At 53.9% G+C, this 18,432-nt stretch overlaps 4 protein-coding genes across 4 annotated transcripts; 2 read left to right on the plus strand and 2 right to left on the minus strand.

Moving 5' to 3' along the window:
• Positions 1-441: 441 nt before the first annotated feature.
• Positions 442-2,038, minus strand: SAPIO_CDS1318 (L-arabinitol 4-dehydrogenase; the record flags this gene model as incomplete). Its single annotated transcript, XM_016784616.1, has 2 exons — positions 442-1,500; positions 1,631-2,038. The coding sequence occupies 2 exons, from the start codon at positions 2,036-2,038 to the stop codon at positions 442-444; spliced, it is 1,467 nt and encodes a 488-aa protein (XP_016645732.1).
• Positions 2,039-8,494: 6,456 nt separating this feature from the next.
• On the plus strand, positions 8,495-9,456 carry SAPIO_CDS1319 (uncharacterized protein; the record flags this gene model as incomplete). The annotated part of the gene is made up of 3 exons (XM_016784617.1): positions 8,495-8,544; positions 8,611-9,276; positions 9,345-9,456. 3 exons carry the CDS (start codon positions 8,495-8,497, stop codon positions 9,454-9,456), a joined length of 828 nt encoding a protein of 275 aa, XP_016645733.1.
• Positions 9,457-10,196: 740 nt separating this feature from the next.
• On the plus strand, positions 10,197-12,021 carry SAPIO_CDS1320 (UV radiation resistance-associated protein; the record flags this gene model as incomplete). The annotated part of the gene is made up of 2 exons (XM_016784618.1): positions 10,197-10,571; positions 10,654-12,021. 2 exons carry the CDS (start codon positions 10,197-10,199, stop codon positions 12,019-12,021), a joined length of 1,743 nt encoding a protein of 580 aa, XP_016645734.1.
• A 431-nt stretch (positions 12,022-12,452) lies between these two features.
• Positions 12,453-18,432, minus strand: SAPIO_CDS1321 (uncharacterized protein; the record flags this gene model as incomplete). Its single annotated transcript, XM_016784619.1, has 6 exons — positions 12,453-12,807; positions 13,033-16,491; positions 16,930-17,475; positions 17,556-17,666; positions 17,754-18,178; positions 18,247-18,432. 6 exons carry the CDS (start codon positions 18,430-18,432, stop codon positions 12,453-12,455), a joined length of 5,082 nt encoding a protein of 1,693 aa, XP_016645735.1.

Below are 18,432 nucleotides of genomic sequence, written 5' to 3' on the forward strand. Positions count from 1 at the left end.
TCAGTTGTGGTTAGTATCGTATCAAAAGTGGAGACGCGGAAGCAACTCGTCTATGCGTAGAAAACGGGATAGAACGCAGGGTATCAAAGAAACATGGCCTCATCTCAGCGAGGGGTTTGCATTGTGATCGTACGTTCTGTGATATTAAACAACAAACATTTCCATCCAAATCCAGGATACCCTGTCCAAGCTTACAGTTGAATAAGAATAAGAAGAGTAACCCCCAAACGTCCATTCGCATACAATTATTTTTCTTCTTCATGTTAATCGCTCCCAAAATGATGCTCGAACTGCCATGACCGCGGAATGAAGGGCGAGAAAGACGAGAAACAAAAAGGAAACAAAAAAGAAAAAGAACAAAGAGGGTTAAAACCAAGTTCCCCAGAATGACAAAAACGCGGTAGGCACCTTCAATGTTCGGAAGCCAACCGTCCAGGACTTCTACTCGAGCTTCTCGTTGGGGCCAGCAATCAAAATCTTGATTACCTGGCCCTCTTTCACCTTTTCAAATGCCTTCTCGGCATCCTTGAATGGCACAACACCGCTGATAAACTTCTTGACGTCGACTAGACCCGAACCGAGGAGCTGCACGGCGAGCCTATAGTCACCGCTGCTATACCGGAAGCTTCCCTTCATCGTCACCTCCTTGATGCACAGCGCCATGATAGGGAAAGTAATATCCGACTTGCCCATGCCACCCTGCACATAGGTACCGCCCGTCTTGACAACGTGCAGACTGGCCTGGATCGAAGGCTCGGCACCGCTGGCATCGATAACTACGTCAGCACCCTCGCCGAGGTCGCACTGCTCGATCAATGCCTTGGCATTCTCCTGCGCGGGTAGCCTCTGGCTAATGTAGGTGTGTGTGGCCGCAATCTCCTTGGCTACCTCGAGCTTCGAGGGAACAATATCTACACTGACCACCTTGCTGGCGCCAAAGGCTCGGGCGACGGCCGCACAAAGAAGACCGACCGGACCGGCACCCATGATGACAACGCTGTCACCAGGCTTCACGCCACCCTGCTTAACGATATGGACACCGACGGCGAGGGGCTCCACCATGGCTCCCTCCTGAAGTGAAACATTGTCGGGAAGCTTGTAGCAGAAGTCGGCCGGGGCAACCCAGAAGCCTGTCAGAGTGCCGTCGTAAGGGGGGGTCGCCGCAAACCTCATCTCCGGGCAGAGGTTATACCTGCCACCCAAGCAGTTGAGGCAATGTCTACAGGGGTAACCGGGTTCGAGTGCCACCCTGTCACCCACCTTGAGCGACTTGACGGCACTCCCAGTCTCGACGACAGTTCCTGCAGATTCATGGCCGAGAACCATGGGATCCTTAACGACAAAGTGACCAATGGCACCGTGAAGCCAGTAGTGGACATCGGAGCCGCAGATACCGGTGTAATTGACAGCTACTAGAACTTCGTGGTCGTTCTTGAGCTTGGGGATGGGTCGCTCTTCGAAAGTCAAGTCTTCGGGCTTGTTGAGGATGAAGGATAGATTCTAAAGGGCCAAATTAGGTTTGGGCTTTCAGGAGGGGGGGAACGTCATTCCCGTGTCGGGTGGCCTTCAAATTTTGAAACTAAAATGAAAGGGATGGTCTGGAGGAAGGCCAAGGGAATAGGCTACTCACGCTCTTCTGCTCATTAGGGCCCGAGGTCTCTTGCTTCGCATCTCGTTCAACTTCTGCGGCAGTCGGTGCGTCACCGGCTGGGTCAGGTTCAGCGACGGCAGGAAGGGGGATCTCAGAAAGTTCGTTGGCGGGTTTCGAATCCTCGGCTGGCTCCGGCGCTTGGACCGGAGCTGATGCCTCCGTCGGCTTGGTCTCCTCTGTGGTCGGGGTCTCCTCCGCCGATGTCTCAGGCGCCTGGGCTCGGCCGGCCTCTACCTCGCTGGCTACCGGCTCGGGAGCTGGGGCATCGGGGACGGCCACGGGCTGTTCCACGGTAGACGTAGTCATCGCGGGCTCCTGGGCTTCGGTTGGTGCGGGAATGGAGGTCTGCTCGAGGGTAGCAGTGGAATTTTCTGTAGGAGCGGCCATGGCGTCGAGGATGTTAGTTGCGAGGGCCGGTTTACAATGGCTAGGGAATACTTGGAAGGTTGGCGAGTTACGGGGGAAGAGAGTGACGCAATTGTCTTAGAAGGTAGGGATAGAGTGGGAAGGAGGTGACAAGGAGAAAGAAGAGCCGCTGAAATGTTGGCTATTATTCGAGGACTGAGGAACAGAGGAGAAGAGCAAGTTGCTCTTGGGCACCGGGAGAATCGAGGGACACGAGCTCTCGTTTTGCTGTACCAACAGAAACAGAGGACGAGGCGATTTAAATACCCCGAAGCTTAGTCCGTGGTCAGATCGCGAAATTCAATGGGCACGCTTAAATCCCATGCACAAGCTAGCGAAAATGTGGAGAACTCTGGTTGAGAATCCATAGGAGCATCGAAGCTAAGCTCTCAATTTCCGCAAAATGCGGCAAAGAACATGATGGCGGGGCAAGGAAGGAGGGGTGTGGAGGTCTCAAGGTGGGGGAGGGCGTCCATGTGGATGTGGACGGGATGGACGGAATGCGCACGATCGTCATTGTTGCTCAACGGCCCCATTGGTGATGGAATCTGATTCCCAGTCTTTGGTTAGCATTCAACCAAACTTTGCCTCCCAAACCAAGACAGCGGACGACGGCTGGTTTTCGGCTGGGAAAATAACAAGCACAACACATGACCAAGTTTCTACCAATCTATGGCCGTGATGCAACTACGAAGTAGGCACACCCTAAGCTCTCCCCTTCCTGCTCGCCCAATTGACCAATGCATTCTGTCCAACAGACAACATTGAAGACTTACATGAACGACTTCGGATAAAGATGCGGGGGATAGCGTCTGCACAACCTGCAAGTGCGTGAGTATTGAGTGGCGGCAGTGATGGCATTGGCCATCGGTCTTGCCTATTTTTGTTTTCTCTTATTTAATTCGACCTTGTTTATCATGATGTGTAGGCTGGCCTTCTCGGTGATAGATAGCTTGCACTCCCCCTCCCCCTTCCCAGTAACTGAGAGTGACAACAGGGCAAGCCAGGCACCTTCTGCTCATGGGTGAAGAAAATTTTCTTCTTCCCCCCTTCGAATCCTAGCAAGGTTAGTCCTGCTGAATACCTAATGTGGTTTGGAGGGTGCTAGTGAGGGGAAATCCCATTGCAGAGGGAAATCCCTTTGCAGGGGGAAATCCCTTCGCAGGGGAAAATCCCACTATATGGTGGCGCTTCAGAACAAATCCAGCCATACCAAAAACCGACCGCAGTGCAACATATTGACTAGACACGCAATGCCGCGACGCTGTAAGTGAGTGGTGCGCGGGGAAGGAGACCTGCGGTTATTAGTCAATCTTGTCAATGCTGAGAACTGAGAACTCCAGTCCCATCTCCCCCTCACGTTGTGTCCGCACTAAGAATCCATGACTCGAAGTAGTGCAGGGCCTAGGTCGATGTCGGAACTGAGAGAGTGGGGGACGAAACGAAATCTCTCGGCTGAATAGATACCGAAGTCGAGCGAGAACGAACCCTGGATTCCTGACTAGTCAAGGGCTCCCTTCCTTGTGTCATACATAGTACAGCATATCAAAGCATCAATCTCCGCTGACTGCCTTGGCCAACGGCCTCCGTCGAAGATTGACATGGGAAGCTTGCAATTGCGGGTGGACATTCGAAGTAAATCCAGTATTGCTCTCAGACCCGCGCTTAAGCCTGAGTTGGTCAAATGCCCTCGCAGCCCCATCTGCTCGGGCTCCAAGGGCGAGGTGGGATTTGTGCGGATACTATCGAACCCACACCAACGGCCGGGGACCTGGTGACACTGTTAGACCTGGAGGCTCAGAGCTGAATTTAACCATTGACTTTATCCGGGCCAATCAAGGGTCGCCCACCTTCGTACACTAACCTCCTTGAAAAGCGACCCTCCCAGAGAGATCGAGAGCTGCTTTGGTGCTCATTCCTCTCATCTTGTTGAGGATCCTCTCACAACGCTAAGAGGATGGCTATCCATTCAGCAAAATGGAAGAAGTGAGGTGATATTTGCCTGAATTGAACTCCCCGCCAGCCAAGGAGAAGGAGTCATCAAACGGCGAGCCATCCGGTGGCGGTGAGGCAGAGGGTTGGAGCCGGTGAAGATAGGCCAGGCGGCAACTGGCCCTTCCTGCAAGTTGGTCGGCGTGATAGTTACTTGGAAGATTTGAATTTGGAATGCACTGATGATGTGTCATCAATAAGGGGAGTGGGAGTACATATGCTGGGAAAGATTGATGAATGATGAACTATTGATTTATTTGGCCGAGGGTACTACCAAGCAGCACCAAGACTAAGGTCTTTGACTCGTCGCCTAGATGCATGAGGGAATGAGGGAGCCAGGGAGCTTGACATTTGCGATGGCGACGAAATTAGACAGCAGAGATCAAGCAGCGTACTAGGGGATACGACGACAAGCTTCGTTTGGTCCATGATTGTAAGAAAGCACCACATGCAAAACACCACCAGGCTGTGCTAAACGAAGAGAAGGTGCTGACCACGTTGATCCACCTAGAGTACGAAGTACACTGCACTATCCTAGCTGGTTGAGGAAGTTACGAAGTACGCTGCATGCACGAAGGACGAAGTAGATCAATCAATTGCACTAGTAACTAGGTCGCTGTAGTGTAAATATGATCTCGTAATTTGGATTCTTAAGATTGCGACCCGTCGTCGTGGTCTCATCGTTTGCACATTCGTGCAAGTGCAAGTGCAAGCGTGGTTATTGGCACCGAGAGCACGGCAGCTGATGAGTCGACAACTATGTAATTCTGGACCTTTGTCCCTGGTCCACAGCATCGAAGGGATCAAGTCATGAAGACGCTGGTGTGTACAGACTAGTTCCTTCCCACCTTCATTTTGGGGCCAAACACGAATCAAATTAATATTACGAAATAAACTAGTGCGCTCGCAGGGGATGAGCGCCTGCCGCAGGAATGTTCCTGGTCCTGGAGACCAGGCGAACGGCGGTGGCTATCTCGTCCGTAAAAGGCAAATCTCAGATTCTAGAAATTCAGGTTCTGGCAATTCAGTTTCCGGCAATTCGGTCACTGCGCGAGGTACCCCAGTCCCCCCTCCGCCCAGCGCCAGCCACCTCGACTTCGCACTGTTTCTATGAAGTACATACGAAGTAATCTACAAAGTACCTCAGTAAACTTCATGATGTTAATACGAAGTACACAGGCATGAAGCTAGGATAGAGAATTCTGCGTAGACAGGGGTAATGTACCTCCAATTGATACTTTGGAAAGAGACTAGACCCCACGAAGTACGAAGTACTCCGTAACAATGGCAGCTTTAAATGAAAGTCCAAGGTGTGTTTTGAATTAGTCTGTCTATCTCTGCCCTAGTCGACGGACTGTACTTGCCGTCAAGGTTGTGAAGTAGTTTACGCTTGGCATGGTATTGAGAACCGAGAGCCTGGGAGCATAATACTCGCAGACGCGAGGGTCAGGGGCAGCCCGGTCCTTCCCAATTCGTACATATTGTTGAGGGGTATTCATCAATATTGTCGGTTGATGTTCAATCTTGATGATCAGCATCAGCCGTTGCTCTCCTCGCTGGGTCCACAGAGCGCCGGAGTTTACACATTGAACGTTGAATGCTCACCCGAGACTAATTGTCCACGCTCGAACCCACACCATTGTCTTATCTGCCTCAAGATGGCACGAAGTAACGGTGGAGGCTGCAACGGCAGGTTCGGAGGAGAACAGCGGAAAGGGAGGAGTCGAGGTACTTTGCCCAAGTTTTCTCCATTTTTCTCCATTCAGAGAGGGTTGGAGGAAATCCGGTCATCGAAGAAACCGAACCCAACCCCCCCCCCCCCCCCTTTTTTTTTTTTTTTTTTTTTTTTTTCCTGCCTGTGATGAATATGAGGATGCAGATGGACCGACCTATGACCGTTACACTGGGCCAGAGGTCATTTGCATCCGGGAGTCTTCCCTGCAAATCGCACAAAATATCGCCCCCCACACTCCATCTCAGTCATTATCGCCCGAGAAACAGTTGCAAGAGTTCCTCAAACATCAACCAACTGCATTATTTGTCTCCGCTTTCATGCTTGACGATCTGCACGATGCCTCTTTCAACTTGGAGAAGTGGCGCAAAAACCACCTGTCTCAGTGGTTGGCTGGGACGCTGACTCTCTTCGTCCCGAGTCTCTGGCCGCCTCTACGAAGTACAATCCGAGGTTTACAGTCCTCGCACGCGTCTCTAGCCCTCCATATCCTGGGTGACGGTAGGGTGAGTTCTAGTTTCGAACCACGCTGGTTTGACACTAGGCCACGACCTCGATTTTGATTGGGTCATCAACAATAGCGCTGACGGTCCGCTCCGCGGGAGATTAGTGGGGTTAGTTTTAGCTTGCTCTGAGGAGGGAGGAGGGAGCGTATGACCTGCTCCGCCTTCTTATTTTTTCTGTTTGTTGTACCCCATGTTAACCGCCATTACAGCTGGTGTAAAGGAAAAGTTTTCGCACGACGTGACTGCCAAGCCGGCCAGGATCCTGACGCAACCGACAAGGTTATGCTATTAGTATAATAGGCCTGCTCATAACAAATGAATGTTCCCATCATCCCTCGCTCCCGAGGGCATCAGCGACATCTAGCGTGCTAGGTAACCCTGGTCGACCTGTCTTGTTTAGTCTTAGACAGAACCAACGAGGCGGTTCGCCTTGCTATTAATATGATGGCCAGGGGCACTAATGCAGGCGGCAATCCTTCAAACCCCATGGACGAGACAACGAGGGACTTCGTACTCGGGAGAGGAGAAGGACATGTGGTGTTTCGCGACCCAAAACCTCCATTCTTGGCCTGGTCTTGAGCTGAAGATTTGCAAGTTTTCGGCATTATCTGCAATCAGGAACGGAGAACAGTGTACTGCAATTACCGAGATGCTTGCGCTAGGGGGACCTTCAGATCGGAGGGGGGGGGGGGAATCGATCACCAACAGCCGGGTTCTCAACAAAGGGAAATTATTTTACTTGTCAACTCCGACGGCATCTCGCGTGAAATTTGCTGTCAATCACTCCATCTTCAAGGAAAAAAAAAAAAAAAAAAAAAAAAAAAAAAAAAAAGAGCCGGCGACAGCCTGTGACAATGCCTTATCTCCTACCCCTGTCTAAACAGGTACTCTCCCAATGATTTGGAACGACTAGGGACGTGTCGTCCGGCCAAGGACGCATTAAGACTGCAGCATCTCGCACCACACTTGCAGACACTTACGAAATGAAATTCTCAATCATATCTATCAAAAAGGTAGGTACTTTGTACTAAGCGCTACCCGACTACTCGGGACAATGGGCACATCTGTCCCTTTTCGGGCAAGTCCTTTACGCGAGGTTCCATAATAATGGCCCGCAGGAGCTGCACCTTTTTGTTCCCCGGTCGGGACGCCATGTTGGCATCCCATTCCTCGGACTAGTATGGTGTCCTTCCTTAGCGCCCTCGAGTGTTTGAGAGAGATGAGAGACAACCCCGGGATTGTGGCACTGGATCTCTTTGTTAGAAGTATTGAATATAGGTACACATATGATCTGACGTCCTGGGCTGGTCTCAGCTGTCAGAATGACAGGAGAGTGGGTTGTATTTGTGCGACCTGAGTAAAATGACTGAGAGTGGGACATCCCGGCCGACAATTTACTTCGTACAAGCAGTGTAAAACGAACCGAACCGAACTTACTGCTGCTGCTGCTGCAGAAGTGGTGGAACTTTTTCCGGGTCGCTGCAGATTAACAGGACCATTGCTCTTCGATCTCCGTGTCATGTTTCGACGAGTGCCAGGGCGTCTTCCTCCTGGCTGACCCATCCCGCCGGGCTGGGATTCGCCTGTGATATGGTCCCCGACCCTCCATATCCTACCTTGCATAGGCCTGCTTTTGAGGCGCATCACTCAGAACCTCGTTGGTCTATTCATCCTTTCCACCCCTGGGTTCCTAACCCGATTTAGCTCGGGCCACACTAGGTTACGTATCTACCTGCATTTGTACTAATTTAACAACGGAAGACCCATCGTGTTGGGAAGTGGATTATCTTGGAACCGGGAGGGCATTCTAACTCCTGCCATGGAGGTATGATCCTGCTTCCCGGTTCCGTCAAGGATGCCTACCCGCTCCGCTGGGTTTTGGGGAAGTGAAGGTACAAAACGAGGTACTGAAGTGTACGAAGATGGATAGAGGCGAGCCAGCCCATTGATGGTCTTACTTAGGTAGTTAGTTGTACTTAGAGTCCCAGAATCTCATTTCCATTTTTTAAATCCCCATGACCCTAAGACGGGGGGCCGGGAGTAAAACAAAATCAACGAAACCTCCATTCTGTTTCCTTATTTGGATACTATAGACGGCTTGGGGCTAGTGCTGTCCACGTCGATGGTATAAGTGGAGGAGGCCCTCCCCTTCCCACAATAGTATCCCCGACTCCTCGTAATATCCCATACCCCATCATTCTCTGAACAATGGATCCTCAGCCAAACTCAATCGGACTGTACTGGCCCGACGACTCAAGGTTAGTCTCTGACCAAAGCTCTTGCGCCACATCAGAATGGCAACTGACTGGGAGCGTGTTAAATAGTTTCCTTGTACCGATGCCTCGTGATCCGGAGTTCGAGATTGACTATTCACGATTCGGCTCGCCGTCTTTGTCCGTCAGCCTTGACAACCGACTCAATGGCGTCGACGGGCTGGCCCGGTCCCTTGGTGGCTGCGGCGCAGCCACCCTGACGGGTGCAACGCTGGGCTCGTATTCCACCAACCACTGTGCGAGCCTCCACCGATATCTGACGGAGCCTCGCCGGGATGAGATGAGAGCCCTCGGTCTTCTCACCGACGCTGTTAATAATCGTCCGAAGCTTCCATCCGACTTGAGGAATTACCTCCGCTATGCGGATTCCTCTCATCTCGACATCAGCGTTTGTTCTCCAAAGCTGAGTGACGATGACAGTTGGTCAGCCGCTGCCGAGGTGGATTTCCCGGCTAGCCCTATGGAGAGATACATCTACACGAAGGAGCCTCACGAGATAGTGGCTCTCGGACTTCGATATGGTGATACTAATGCAGCACCTGAGCAAGCAGCCTCACCCTGCTCGGACGAGTCCATATCTCTCTCAGCGCCGTCACCGGCAGGCGTCCAACAGTCACCACCTTCTGATAAGTTGAGTGTCGATTCAAATGAGGACGGTCTTGGCGCTCCACCCTTCTTTGGACAGGAAGTAATGGATACAAGAGCAGAGATACAGCGGTAAGTGTGTCCGGGTCAGTGCGCGTTTTCCGAGTAATGTGCTAATACACAGGTGCCCTTTTCTTCAGATTTAGGGTCTACGGTGTGCGGGGGTCGAGAGCCCTAACCAAATCGCACCCGCGCCAGCGAAAGCGCTATGAGACGGGAAAAACTGGCAAAATGGGAATTCGCAAGCGATAAAGGCCGCAGTAGGAGTGATGCGATGGTTCTTGATGTGGCACTGGCAGGACTCGGGCTGCCATCTGGATAATCAATTGTAAGGTTTATAAGTCGTGTATGATTATTACCGTTTTGTTTCCGTTGAGACTTGAGGATGGATTTAATAGGAGTACTATGCTGGTTCCTTCCTGTCCTGTTCCTGAGGACATTACGAAGTATAAGGATATGAGTTTGAGGAAATTGGTGATGGTAATGGTGATAGTGGAGCCTGCGTTTCAATTGATTATTCTAGTAACCGAGTATGTTCTTAAGCATACAATTGAATGTAGCATGAAGCTTGAGCTGTGCTCCAATTGCAATGTCCTCATTACTGCACTAAGAATACTAGGAATGGCAGCAGGGTCAACCCACACGTCAGCTTCACAACCACACCAGACAGACAAGGCCAGACAAGGCACAACAAAGGGATTTCTTGCAAACCACTTCAGGGCTCCCTCTTTTGTTTATTCTTTCTTTCTTTCTTCCTCCTTACCCTCCCGATGACACGAAAAATATCTTCCAAGCTGCCCGCTGCAGCCTCATAATAGCTACAAGCACACAAGCACAACAGCACAGCTCTCTAGAATTGCTGCCCCTGGCAGCCCAAACTCCACCCCGACACAAACCCCTCCATCACGAACCCCTATGATCAGTCTCGTTTACCACCCCATTTTCTTTAATCTGTCTCGTTTTATGTGCTGCGCATTGACAGCCAGTACACAATGCTGTCGGAAACCCGACCGCTCCTGATGCCGCAGAACCGCAAGCTGCGGCATCTCAAGGGAATCTACCTTCGCAACCTCACCTTCTCCCGTCCCGAGGACCGCACGGTCGACGACGCAGCGCTTAACGGATCCAACTCGGCGACTAGGAGGCCTTCGGTCAAGGAGCTGTACAATGCAAGGTCCTCGGAGAGCTCTGGTTCGGGAAAGGCAACGGCGAGGAGGGGCTCGATGCTGGCGATGGTGAACGCGGTGGAGCGGCAGAAGAAATTGGAAGGAACTGTGGACGAGAAGGTCGCGGATGGGTTCTTCTCTTTGCACTGTGAGGGAGAAGAGGAGCCCATCTATATCAGCGAAGTTGTTGAGAGGTCCTCAGTGAGTTTTCTCTCCCCATACCCAACGACAATTCTAAAATGGAAAGGGCGTTTACTCATTGAATATGCGCATCATGACCTAGAACTTCAACTTTCAATTTTTCGACCTTACAAACCTCCACCCCGGAATTACGAGAACGGCAGAACTCACATTCCGATTCTACACCTGCCGACAAGGCGTCTGGACCTTCCTCCTTGAAGAATCTGTGGACCTTAAGAAGCTCCAATTCATCGACACCCTAGAGAACCAACACTTTCCTCCCAACGGCCTCGTATTCCACCTCACCGACGGTATGTATTCGGCCGACATCGCAGGCCCGCCAAGGAGGCCCAAGTCTGCTCCCGCCGTGCCGACGTCATCGTATAACGCTCTGATGAAGCTCGCTACTCTCGATACCTCCATCCAGGACGCGATCGCGACGCAACAGGCCATCGCGGCGCAGATCAACGACATACTCGACAAGCGACCGCCCGACAAAGGCCCCGTAGCTAAGGATCGTCTTGATCTCGCGAAGAAATACGTGGCCCAAGAGCAGCGTGCGCTAGCCGCATCGGAGAAACGCAAGAAGGAACTGAAGCAGTCGATCCAAGCCCGGCGTGCGGCGATTCGAGAAGGTCGAGCTATGCAGGAAAAGGCAGAGCGGGATGTCGCTGATGCTCAAGGAAAGCTCAGTTCCTCGCGAGAGGCTGTCGCGACGACGAAAGAGCAGATCCACGGTCAGAGACGACGCATCTGCTCCGATCTCAGTGATATATTCGACATTCGGCCGGTACCCGACGGCCCGCCATTGTCTTTTCAGATATGCGGCATCCCCTTACCTAACACTACCTTCGACGCCGCTACCTCCCGCGGCACGGACGAGAACGCTCTATCGGCGGCGCTAGGATATGCCGCCGCCCTTACTGACTCCCTCCAGTACTACCTATCTACGCCGCTACCGTACCCCATCACGACCTTCGGCTCCCGCGCGACCATCCGCGACGACATCTCCCTCCTAACAGACCTAACAGCGAAATATCAAACCCGTGGACGAGAGTTCCCACTCTACCTCCCGAAAGGAGGCTCAACCGCCGCGCACTTCCGCTTCGAATACGCCTGGTTCCTCCTTAACAAGGACATCGAAGCCCTCTGCGCCTCCCAGCACCTCCGCATCATGGATATCCGCCAGACGCTGCCGAACCTGAAATACCTTCTCTACGTGTGCAGCGCCGGCACGGACGAAGTCCCCGAGCGGAAGAAGGGCGGCGTGAGGGGCCTTTGGATGGGTGGGGCGAAGAATAGCAGGGCTTCGCCGACGGTGGCTTCGGTGGATGGCGTTGGTAGCGAGAGTCCCAGCGTGGATGGGGAGGGGGAGGCCGGGGGCATTGGGGCGCAGAAGGGCTTGCCGTTTGGGGAAGCCGAGTTGAAGTTGAGTTTGAGGAGGAAGGGATTGCATGCGGGTCGGGGTTAGCCATTGGCTTTTCTTTCTTTTCTCTGTTACTTATTTTGTTGGGTGATGGCGGTGGCGTTTCTTCCACCAAAAAGTTCTGTACACTGGTTGACACATACGGGAACAGACAGAGACAGTCGATTGAACATTTGCCAATGCCCCAAATAAATGCAACGAGATACCCGATGATAATAATAATAATAATAATACAAAATGTGTACATCCGATTACCCCGTGTCCGAACGACAGCACTCTCCCTCCTGACTTCAAAGACTCGTATGCGCCATCTCCTCATCTCTGTATGCTCCTAATAGGTAATACACTCTGAAGGCCGTTTACAAGAATGAAGAAACAAGAAACAAGAGGAAGAAGACACGGAAAGAGAAACCCCTTACTTTCTGAAAGAAGAAAAAAGAATACATCCCAAAAGATACCTGGCACAAATTAAAACTTCATCCACCGCCCCCCACAAACTTGACACTCTTCCTCCTCTCCCTCGCCCGCGCAGGACTCGCTTGCGCCATGCCCCCTCTCCCCAACGCCTCCCTAACACTCTCGACTGCCCTACTCTGCGGCACGTCATTACTATCACTCCTCACAGTCGACGCCGACCCAGCCGGGGCCGCGCCGCCCGCGGAGCTTGCAACCCCAGCACCTGTCCCCGCAGCGGGAGCAGGACTACCGCCATTAGCACTGACAGCGACAGGGCCGCTGACGCTAACGCTAGCGACTCTGCCCTTCGACCCGGCCTTCTCGGCGACGACGTACCGCCCCAACTCGTCTGATCTCGCGGCGCCAGCTTCGGCTCTATACCGACCAGGCAAACACGCGTGGCCACACCCGTCAAGTGGACAACACCCATCCGTATCCTCATCACCATGCCAAGCCTGCAAACACGAGGCATGCCCCCCATGCGCACAGGCAGGACAATACCACCACGTACAAAGCGAAGGTTCATCAAGATCAACTTCCGGCGCAACGCGATGTCCGCACACAGCGCAGGGTGCCATGTGAACTTTACACCTCGCGCACCGCCAAACAGCAGGCTCGCCATCGCGCGGATCAACGTCGCGCGGTTTGCGACACGTTGCGCAGTAGAACGCTACTTTGACATTCTGTTGTGCGGGGGCGAAGATTGAGGTGTATGAGTCGGAACCCCAGTGCGGGAGGCCCGCGGGCCAGCCTTTGACGCAGAGGTTACGGAGCTGCGCAGCTTCCACGAAGGATTTCATGCCCGTGAGACGGGAGTGGTGTTGGCGCAGGATAGACATGGCGTGGAAGGGGTCGATGACTGAGGGGGGCACGAAGGGGGCTAGGAGGAGGACCATGGCGGAGGCGGAGAGGGCGGAGGTGCGGGATTCGAAGTGGATGGCGCGGGAGATGATGGTGTAGGGGTCGATGGGGGTGGCGGTGGTGGTGATGCTGGGTGTTTTCGCTGGGGAGGAAGAGTCGGTCTTTAGGGGGTATGGATAGGGATGGTCGCCGGGCCAGTAGAGATAGTCGTGCTCAGTGACGACTTGGCTCTCGTCTTCAGAAGGGTGTGGTGGCGCCGTCGGCGTTTTAAGTTTCTCGATACGCAACTCGAGAGAGTGGGGCTCGCTCGCGGTGGTACCCAGGTTATCGTATTCCGATCGCGGATTAGACTGCGTATTCGACTGCAGTGATCCCTGCGAATACGGATCCGTCCCCATCGTGGTTTGCGAGATGAGGAAGATGTCGTCCGGCGACTCGGACGTCGGCACATTCTTCGGCCTTGTCTGCGCGCGGGCCGGCGTCGTCTTCGGGGATTCTTCAAGCTCCCTCCCTCTTATCCGACTCTCGTATTCACCCTCCGTGGTCTCGCTCTGCGCCGCCCGCTTCTCTTCTCTCTCGGCTACGAGGTCCCGGATTCGAGCCGCGTGCTTCATTCGTTCGCTGTCCAGCGACGGCAGCTCCGAACCAGACACTCTGGTATCTGTGGACTCGGATACCGAGAATGTGTGCGGGAAAGTATCGCTAGAGTCTCTGGGGACGGCGGTCGGCGCTCTGCCGTTGGGCGTCTGCGGCCCATAGTCAAGTTTGAGTGGGACTGATTCCGGCTTACTCGCCTTGGGCACATCAATAGCTTTTGCCAGGGCCTGCGCATCGTAAAAATCATAACCTTCCGTGATAGACTGCTCCGTCTCGCCGCTTCCGTTGCTTTCAACGGAGAGCGTCACAGAGTCGAGACGGCGCCGGGGACTCTCGGCCAACCCTGGATGAGCAGCCGGGCCTAACGTAAAGCTCTCTGGCTCAATTACTGGCGTCAGCCGCTTGCCCGGCACGAAGCCGTCGTGCACATCTGCGTCGCGGACTGGTCGTGCAATGGGAGTGGGAACGTTGGAAGTGCTTTCGATTTCTTCGGATAATAAGGAGCGAACCGAACGATTTCGGTTTTCGGGGGCCAGGCCACCCCGTGAAGGCAGTCTCCGAGGAGTGTCTTCGCCGTTACCATTACCTTGGGGTACTAAGACAGTGACCTCCTTTGTCTTGACGGCGGGCTCGTCCTTGGGCATGCTCGGAGAAATACCGAGCCTCCTCTCCAGGTGGTACTGGCCACGTTGGATGAGAAGGAGATTGACCACGTAGGCGAGAATCCGCCAGGTCTGACCAAGTCGGAACAGCCTCGCACTCTCAGCCGTCCTAGCATAAAGTTCCATGATGCCGCCAACTCGATCAACAAGGGATTTGCCGCCTTTGCGATGGGGTAATTCTTGTTCTAGAATCTTTAGATAGTTGGCGGCTAAGTAGTCATAAACTTCGACCCTTGTCGCGGCGGGTACATGTCCGAAAGCCATGGTTTGCTGCGACCTGAAGAGGCCCGTTACCTTGAGTGACTGCTCAAGTGTCAGGTTATGATCGTCGGGTGGGGTGGGAGCTGAAGGGGGTGTCGAGCTGGCGCTCGCATTTGTAATCGATCGACTGCTCCTACGCTGCTGGTTCCGATGTATTCTCCGTCGAGGCCCGACAAAACTTCCTACCACGTCTTCCTCAGAATCACTCCTGCTAATGCTCAGCATCGGTGCGGTGGGGGTCGACCCGAAGGCCGTTGTCCGATGGGCCTTAGCCGTAGATTGCGTAGGCGGTTGGGGTGCCCGCGGTCGAAGGGCATCTGGCCTTTCATCAAGGAAAACCATCACATCCCCCCTCGGCGAGAACGCCATGCTCGAAAGCGACTGTCTGTCAATGACCCTCGGCGCAAATGCCACATCGCACTGGCTAAAACGTCCATCCCTACCGGCCGTCCAGAGCAAGTCCTGGTCCTTCCACAGTAGACCAGAAGGCGGAGCGTCGAATCTGTCAATTTCCTTAAAGGGCATCGTCGGCCGCGCAAGATCCCAGATGTGCACAGCATTGATTCCAAATCGCTTCTGGCTGGATTCATCATACGAGACGGCGACCTGCGCAACGCGTTTCCCCTGGGCGGTAGCAGACCAGAGACCCGGTCTCCAAGACACGGTGGCGACCGGAGCAGGCGTAGAGATGGTCCACTTCGCCTTTTGTCGCTTGTCGGCATTCTTGCTAAGATTCCAAACATGGCACTTGCTATCCCCGCCTGCGCTCATCAGATGATCTCCGTCCGGATGCCACGATATCGTCGAGCACGCCTTATCGTGCGCCGACAGCCGAAGCAAAGGGCTACTCGCCTTGCGAAGATCCCACTTCATAATGACGCCCGATTCCGTTCCGCAGGCGAAGCAAAAGCCTTCCGTCGGTGACCACTTCACGTGTCGCACGCTATCAGCGTTGCACTTGAAGGCTTGTACGGCTCTGAACGTCAAACCACCCGTCCAGCTAGTCTGGGGTGTCCTGATATCGAAGCATCGCACTAGTCCGTCCCGACTCCCCGAGAGTAGGTAGGTCCCTCGATGGGGATTAATGTCCAAGGTGTTAACTTGTCGAGTATCCTCCACCGTCTGCACATATTCAAATGTCGAGCCTCCAGACCCGAGCCGATTAAGATCATACGAGAAGATCTTGCCATTCGAGCAAGCCGTAAAAATGGTCGAGTCGCCATGCCACTTGACGTCCTTAATGGACAACTGATCAGAAATGGCCGACGCCCCTCCCGTCTTCGCCAGCGCAGGCTGCGCCGAAATCAGGACGCGAAGATCGAAGCCATCATTTATCTCCAGCCCGTCCACCGTGACGGTCTTGAGGATATGCCTACCGGCGAGCACGACAGTACGGCGATCGGGCGACGCGTCGAGACATAATATAGGAACACCAGCCTTGTATTCCGCGTTTTGGGACACGGCCGATCGATAGGCGGGGGCGGCGATGGCGGGGGCGCTCGTGATGCCGATGGCGCCGGTCGAGGTGTCGGTGGTGCTGTCAGCTGCGACGCGGCCGAGGAGCTTGCGCATGATGCGATTGTCGCGATTATACATTGCTGGGGGTTCACTCAGCCCGGCGCATGCGGCGCCATTGGCGTTGTATTGCTTTGTGGTGTTGTGTGATATGGAGGAGTTGCTGGTAAGGATCCCAGCCCATGGAGGGGGTTTAGTTGAAGCTTAGCTTGGGCTGGGAGAGTCACGAACTTGCACACGAGGACAGAGCGTCCGAGTCTACCTGGGTACATAGGTACATGGGTACATGTTATCTTATCGAAAATGGTCTGTGCGTGAAGACATCAATTGTGCGACCAGCTCCGCACCCGAAGCGCACACTTTCATCCCCGACAACTTTGTGACAAGATCTTCGAGACATATATTCTTGGCGAACTATTGTCTTCAATTACGAAGGCGATGCCTATTAAGGTTCTAAACCTTCAAGAATTCTCCAACATCTGGCCCGATACAAAAGATATCCGGACCTTCGCTTTTACGAGGAAACACGTCAGGCAGCCGCTCCTCCGTCTATATACAAACCACCTGTATTGGTAGCTCGGACTGCTGCTCATCCTAAGACTTAAAGATATCGATCGGGAACTGGTTAGCAATCTCCTGATACCCAGCAACATTAGGATGCAAATGATCCCCCCCATCAAACTGCGCCTTCAACGCGTCCCCCTGCCCAATGAACCCCGCAAAGTCCACCGAGTGATCAAACTCCCCCGAGGTCATGATCCACTCATTGACCCTCTTCCTGGCCGCCTCGCGTCCCGGCCCGCCGTACGACTGACCCTGGCCCGTAAACGGGGTGATGGTAGCGCCGATGGTCACGTAACCCTTGGCCTTGGAGTCGGCGATGATCTGCTTGTAGGCCGTGATAAGGCGGTCGGCGAGCTGCGTGGCGCCGCCTTGATCTTGGGGTCCGTTGCCGATGTCATTGACACCCTCGAAGATCATGACGTACTTGACGCCGGGCTGGTCGATGGCGTCGCGCTTGTAGCGCGTGAGGAGAGTGGGGCCGAGGCCACCTGAGAGGACGGCATTGCCTCCTGCTGCTTGATTGCCGATTGCGACGTTGGTGATGCCTTCTTCTTGCATGCGGTCGAGGAGCAGGTCGGGCCAGCTGGGGGGAAGGGGAACGTGTGTTAGTTTCTTAAGTGATCCAAGTTACTGGGTGCCACTTGCGTGATGAGGTCTACGTACCGGTTGTTGTTGTTATCTTCGCTGCCACGGCCATCGGTGATGCTGTCGCCTAGGATGATCAAGGCACTGGTGTCGGTGGGGGCCCAGATCTCAACACCGCTAACAAAGTACCTGGTGTCCAACCCTTCATTAGTACGCGTTCCATCTTATATCACCTTTCCCTATCGTTCTTCCACCTGGATATCCGGATATCCTTACCAATGGTTAGTGTTTCCACCGGCAACGTTAGCCTCGCTAACTGCATTCCCATTCGCCATCCACGAAGTCGTCCGGCTTCCCGGGTGACCGGTGATGCTAGAACCCTGTTGGCCGCTCTGGAGGTACATGGAAACGGTAAGCATCGATCGGGACTCAACCTTGTAGTCGATGGGATCCGAATACACGACCTGGCCCGCGGGTACGCTGACCGAAGCCTGTCCATCGAACTTGAGCTCGGCAAGAGTCGCCGTGTCGATGCCGCCGACACCGGCCTTTCCACCAGTGGGCAGTGCGAGGGTGGCAGCTGTGATGGGCAGAGGGCTGGTGCCGAAGGTGTTGGAGAATTGGACCCGGAGTCTCTCGGCGCCTACTGTCATGCGGAGGGTCTGGCGGAGAGTTGCGCCTTGGAATTGGCTGCCTCCTGTCTGTTTGCCAGTAGCAGAGTTAGCGATCAAGCCTTCTAAGACAGCTTGCTGCGAGCCGGGAAACCTACGAATGGCGCCGGGGGAAGATTGTTAGGCTCAACGAGCTGAGGCATAGAAACCCAAGTCGGGACCCAATGGCCATCGGCGCCGGCGTCAGTATCATTCTGGCGCTTCTGATTCGAAGGAGCGGCGAACACAGAGCTACCGAGCGTCAAGAAGGTCAGGCCCTTCAAGGCGGCACTGAAGAACCGCAT

The sequence above is a fragment of the Scedosporium apiospermum genome (assembly GCF_000732125.1).
Source record: "Scedosporium apiospermum strain IHEM 14462 chromosome Unknown SEQ_SAPIO_0055, whole genome shotgun sequence".
NCBI lineage: Eukaryota > Fungi > Ascomycota > Sordariomycetes > Microascales > Microascaceae > Scedosporium > Scedosporium apiospermum.